The sequence below is a fragment of the Habropoda laboriosa genome, unplaced genomic scaffold (genome assembly GCF_001263275.1).
Source record: "Habropoda laboriosa isolate 0110345459 unplaced genomic scaffold, ASM126327v1 scaffold434, whole genome shotgun sequence".
Taxonomy (NCBI): domain Eukaryota; kingdom Metazoa; phylum Arthropoda; class Insecta; order Hymenoptera; family Apidae; genus Habropoda; species Habropoda laboriosa.
The window spans coordinates 355,036-360,603 of record NW_017100599.1 but is presented as its reverse complement, the minus strand read 5'-3'; the positions used below and the strand labels follow the sequence as shown (position 1 = coordinate 360,603).

The window sequence follows — 5,568 nt, the reverse complement described above, 5'->3', positions numbered from 1 at the left end:
GCTATGGAGTCGAATTCGATTCTTCGTCTAAATTTAGTTGCGAAGGAGCGTGGCTCACTTCAGCACTCAATCGTTCACTCTCCATAGAAAACTTAACCAATCACTCCTAATGACAAATTTCACTTTCATTTAAATCAGGGGAATGATCGAATTAGTTCACAGGAACTTTTAAACCATGTCTCAGGTTTGTCCGTCGTCGTCGCATCAACTGGTAGCAGCCGCGGTGGCTTTCCGTCGTGCTCGGCGTAAATTTCCAAAAAATTACGGTCTCTCTCCTACCGCTGAAGAAACAAAGGTGTTTGAGAAAGTAATTGTCTCACGAATCGCTTAAAAATATTATTCCTTTAATTTATTAATTCTATTTTATTTTTTAAGGATCAGTAACTACCACAAAGTACACTTTTTACGTGTACTTTGTTTTTACTCTTTAGAAATGTTATTATCATTACTAAACGAGCCACTTAGAACCCAAAAGTGACAGAAAGGCAAAAGCCAAAAAACTCCACTTTTTGATATTCTTCCAATTTTAGTATCAAAGCCCATGCTTGGTGCTTAAGTTTTCATAAATAAAACAAATTTAGTAAATTGTATTTTATAGTTACTCACTTTGTCTTCTGACTGGCTCAAATAAAAAATACGAATGTAGTGTCGTTATTTTTTTAGTAGATTTCCTTTTATTTTTATTAATCGTCAAATTATGAACGTTCACTTTTACGTACAATTGCTTCTGGCAATAATTAGAATCAGGCTGAAAGTGCGAGTGGTACCGAGGAGCCAAATAATCAAGAGAATTTGCAGTTCACGTCGAAAAAGTGCTCGAACGCAAGATCGAATCGCGGCGAATCACGGTGGAACGACGAGTGCGGGGAAAACGCCTCGGCGAAGGAAAACTTTCTTCAGAAACCAATAATTTGCAGTTGTTGTCGTAAACGCAACGAACAGTGCAGTTCTGGAGATACGCTCGATATCGTTCCGAGCAAACAGTACAACGGGATCGCGAAGAAAAACGAATTTTCGAAATCGGATCAAACGGAAAAGTATAACACTTTCAACATCACGTGCTTTTCAATTCGATCAATTTTTGTTGAGATAAATTTGCAGCAATTACAGTAGGAATTTTACGAAAATTCGTATTAATTGGAGATATAGAGATATTAGATTTTAATTGAATTATAATGTTTCATTTCGTAGAGAGATTTCGTTGAAAATTAAATTAGAAAATTTGGACAGTTTTGGGATTGATTATAATTCGTAATATTCTGAGATGAAAGTTACTTGGAAATATCGACGTTCGGAAACCGCAAGTTACGGAGAACAAATTGACGATATTGAATTAATAATATCACTTGACATTTTGCGAAAATTTCCCGTCCAACTATTTGAAAAGCTTCGGGAATTCATTTCCTGCAATTAATCATTTGCGTTGTAACGTGTGGAAAAGTTGGAAATTGTTTTATCATTAACCCTTTGAGTACTCACTAAAATCTGGCAAACAAAATGGAAATTTTCTTATGATTTAAATTTTGTTTCCTACTTTCTCTTATCAATTTTTTACTAATTTCAATCAGCTCTTTTTAAAGGAGCAATCTTCACCTTCAGATATAGCATTAAACAAACAATTAAAAATCTATTAAAAGAATTATTTTACATTCTGCATAAGCGCCTTAATAAGTAAAAAAGAGTTTGACATTGTTATTCGTTGTGCACACCGAAAAAAATCCAGAATATTGCCGAAATTTTGATAACTATTAGGTTGGCAACTAAATTCACTAACTTCTTTTTTTATTCCGAATAAACTTATTCGTTGATTATTTCTGTCGATCTATACATCATTCGAAAGCTCTCAATTTTATAATTACTTGGATACATAAATTTCTCTCTGAATTTTGACCTACGTATAATTTTATAAAAAAAGATCTCAAGGTCCCGAACTTAATTACCAATCTAACACCCTTTAAATTCTTCCTAAGATTTCCTTTCGCTTCAGCGTCAAAAGGAACATTTCATTGAATAAGGCAACTTTAATCCGATCGAATATTACACGTAATCGAAATATCAGATGCAACACGAGACGCGTTTACTCCTTCAATTTCCAGTTGCGATACGAAGGCGGCGAGAAGTTTCGCAACAGAGTCTCGAAATTCAAGCCACCGTACTTCATATTCCCATTTAGGAAGGCGAAGCCCGAAAGAAACTTCGGCCAAATTGGATTCCGTTAATCTTCTGTACGACAGGGACCGGGACGAGGTGGATAATGTTAAAGGTAGCGGCCCGTCCGAGGAGAAGCCGAGTGAGTTGAGATTCTTCGCGTTCTTGAATCACGACCAACGGGTCCACGTGAATTATCGCAATAATTTCGTCCCCGTTAGACTGCAACGGGGGAGGAAGGGTTGGTTGCAAGTCGATTCACCGAAATTTGCGGTGCACCTTCGCCACGGAGAAAGATAAGTCGTCGTCGCCGCCGGACGGTATTTCGCGAAATTGTGATTTTCAATGCTCGAAACATTCCACCCTCGATTTGCTGCGACCCCGTCGGGATTACTATCGCCCGAATCGTCATCGTTGCTGTCATTCTAACGATCATTGTCATTGTTGCTGCGGCCAGGAGTATAATAGGTTGATATCGTAGAACGACAGCAGTGATAATCATCGATATTGATGAAACTTTGGTATATAAAAAGTATTCGACAGGTATTCTTTTATATTGGCAATGGAAAGACAGTGAAAATCGAACTTAAAGTTGGAGGTAGTAACTGTATTTAGTCTAATATTTTGAGAAGTACTAGAATAATATAGTGGAATATTGTACATTTTGATGGATATTGTATTTTTCATTAACAAATTTTAAAGATAAAATGTAATAAATTATTTGGATCGAATATGTTCCTCATCTTTGGAAGCGATTTTCACTGTGGACGATTGACGATAAAAAGAAATGAGTGTGAAATATTGTTTTGAGATCTACTATATACCAAAGTTTCATTAATATCGGTGATTATCACTTCGAGATGTTCCCTTGCTTCAGGGTAAAGAGAAATCGATATTTTTTTGCATTTTTGTGAAACAATTTTCCTGAATTCTTCCTTTACCTCTTCTACGTCCTCTTTCTTCTCTTCCTCCTCTAGTTCTTCCCTTTCTTTCATTTCTTCTTCCTTTGGTTTCTCGCTTTCTTTCACTTCTTCCATTTCTGTCTCTCCCTCCTTTTCTTACACCTCTTCTTTATCTTCTTCTTCTTCTTCGTCTCCCCTTATTTCTTGCACTATTAAAGTTGTTAATTAATCTCTGTGATTTGCACTTATATGTAAAAATTATTTATCATATTCTTCTACCTTCTTCAAGTTCTTCCTTAACACTTTACCGACCGGTAGCCTATTAACCGGTCAAAGTTTGATTTAACATTTCTACAGGTATAAGAAAAAGCGCGTATATTCCCGCGCAATAGCCTAGAGTCTAAACAGAGCCGGTGTCACCGATGTATCTGTGGCCGAGTGACCGGTCGAAAGTGCGTAGAATGTTCAACCGCTATCGGTCGGTAAAGTGTTAAGGTCTATTTAAACTCGAAAATTCCTGCAATTTTTACCCGAACTTATTTGTGTCACCGATGTATCTGTGGCCGAGTGACCGGTCGAAAGTGCGTAGAATGTTCAACCGCTACCGGTCGGTAAAGTGTTAAGGTCTATTTAAACTCGAAAATTCCTGCAATTTTTACCCGAACTTATTCATTCCAACAGTTACTCGTCGAAAGAGAAACGTCTCGCGTCAGACACCTGTCTCTGTTCCTCGAATTCGAACAATTCCAGAAACTGCTGTCACAAAAATCACGCGACGTGTGAATCGACCTGTAATCACGATTGTTGCGTGAAAAATTCGGAAAAAATCTCCACTCTTCAAGAGCAGAACGACGAGGAATTAGAAGACACCGTGGCAACGATCAATCACAAAGATTCTTTGTGCATTTTGGTGGATAAGTACTTGGTGAATAAAAAGTGCAAACAGAAGAAGTACTTCGGCGAAGCTGAATTCTCGGACGAACGGACCAAAGACGAGTGCGATAAATCGTTCACCTCGGAAACCACCTGTCAGCTGGACGAAACTGGGAACACGAAACAACGGGAGAAATATTCAGACAGCGATGATTGCCGATTTCGAGACCATCGCGCGCCGATAGGTAAACCGTGCAGACACGGTTTCGGACAGATATTCAAGGAAGGGGACTGCGATCAGTTTAAAAACCTGAAGACTCGTTTAACAAAGACTGGTACTTGTTGTTCAGCCAAAGGCACACCTTGGAGACACACGTTTTAGATTTAGAAACGTGTCTTTTTTTCACATTGACAAGTTTTTTGCATTTATATTATTTTTAGTTCACACGTTTATCAGATTTTCTGTTCCCTTTTTTTTTTCACGTACAAAAGTGCTCTCTGTAAGTGCATTTGTATTAATTTTTATTTGTCTGGATTTATAAAGAAATTCGAATGAGATGGAAAGAATAAGAAATGCAACACAAAGGATACAGAAAAATCGTGAAATATAAAATAGAATGGAAAATTGAAATGGTGTAAATTGTAAGGAGTAGAGGATTTTCTATTCAGTTTCTATGTATATACATATATTATCTATGTTCGTTGTATAAAGAAGTTGAAATATATTTTTCAAATTTTCATTAAAACCACCGTAAAGTTTCTGGGTAACGAATTTTCATTCTAATTTTCATTTTCGCGCTCTTCGCCTGAAAAGACCGTGAAAGACGACAGGACGGAAGTTCAATTTCGCGGTACGTACGGCGTCTGCTTCTCGGTGAGTTTATTTTTTAAAGTATATTGCGCTAGTAAAGTTAATAAACTTATTTTGGAGGTATATTGCTTTAATAAAGTTAATAAACGAGCGCATTTATATCATTCTAGTGCATCGGGCGCTGTGCCACCGGTCTCTGGGGAATCACTTGGCTCCTCCTCCGCCTTTTTCCTTTCTTCCTTCGCTTCTTTCTTCGCTTCTTCTCCTCCTTTTCTTCTTTTACATCTTCTCCTCCTCTTACTTCTCTTCTTCCTTTGGTTCTTCACTTTCTTTCACTTCTTCCTCCTTTATATCTTCACTTTCTTTCATTTCTTCTTCCTTTGTTTCTTCACTCGCTTTCGTTTCTTCTTCCTTTGTTTCTTCACTCGCTTTCACTTCTTCTTGCTTTATATCTTCACTTTCTTTCATTTCTTCTTCCTTTGTTTCTTCACTCTCTTTCATTTCTTCTTCTTTTGGTTCTTCACTTTCTTTCACTTCTTCTTCCTTTTCTGTCTCTCCCTCTTTCTTCTCTTCTTCTACCTTGGTTTCTTCTTTTTCTCCTTCTTCGTCTTCTTCTATTTCTTGCACTGTTGAAGTTGTTAATTAATCTGTATGATTTGCATTTATATGTAAAAATGATTTACTATTTTCTTCTACCTTCTTCGAGTTCTTCCTCGAATTCTGGTTCTGATTGCAATTCCGGACTAGTAGTTAAATGTTCTGTCGTAACTGCAGCCTCTGACACTTCTTCTTCTTCCGTTAATGGTTCTTCTGGTATTTCTACAGTAGGTTCTA

General features: G+C 37.2%; 2 protein-coding genes across 2 annotated transcripts in view; one reads left to right on the top strand and one right to left on the bottom strand.

Moving 5' to 3' along the window:
- The first annotated feature begins 175 nt into the window (after window positions 1-175).
- Window positions 176-4,305, top strand: LOC108576680. The gene is made up of 5 exons (XM_017939724.1): window positions 176-307; window positions 748-1,037; window positions 2,097-2,290; window positions 2,370-2,616; window positions 3,732-4,305. The coding sequence occupies exons 1-5, from the start codon at window positions 176-178 to the stop codon at window positions 4,303-4,305; spliced, it is 1,437 nt and encodes a 478-aa protein (XP_017795213.1).
- Window positions 4,306-5,301: 996 nt separating this feature from the next.
- Window positions 5,302-5,568, bottom strand: part of LOC108576669 — a gene marked incomplete at its 3' end in the record, with an annotated part of 6,351 nt that continues 6,084 nt past the window's right edge. The window contains exon 10 of the mRNA XM_017939711.1: window positions 5,302-5,360. Within this exon, the coding sequence (XP_017795200.1) occupies window positions 5,302-5,360 (59 nt within the window). The remainder of the gene's footprint in view (window positions 5,361-5,568) is intronic.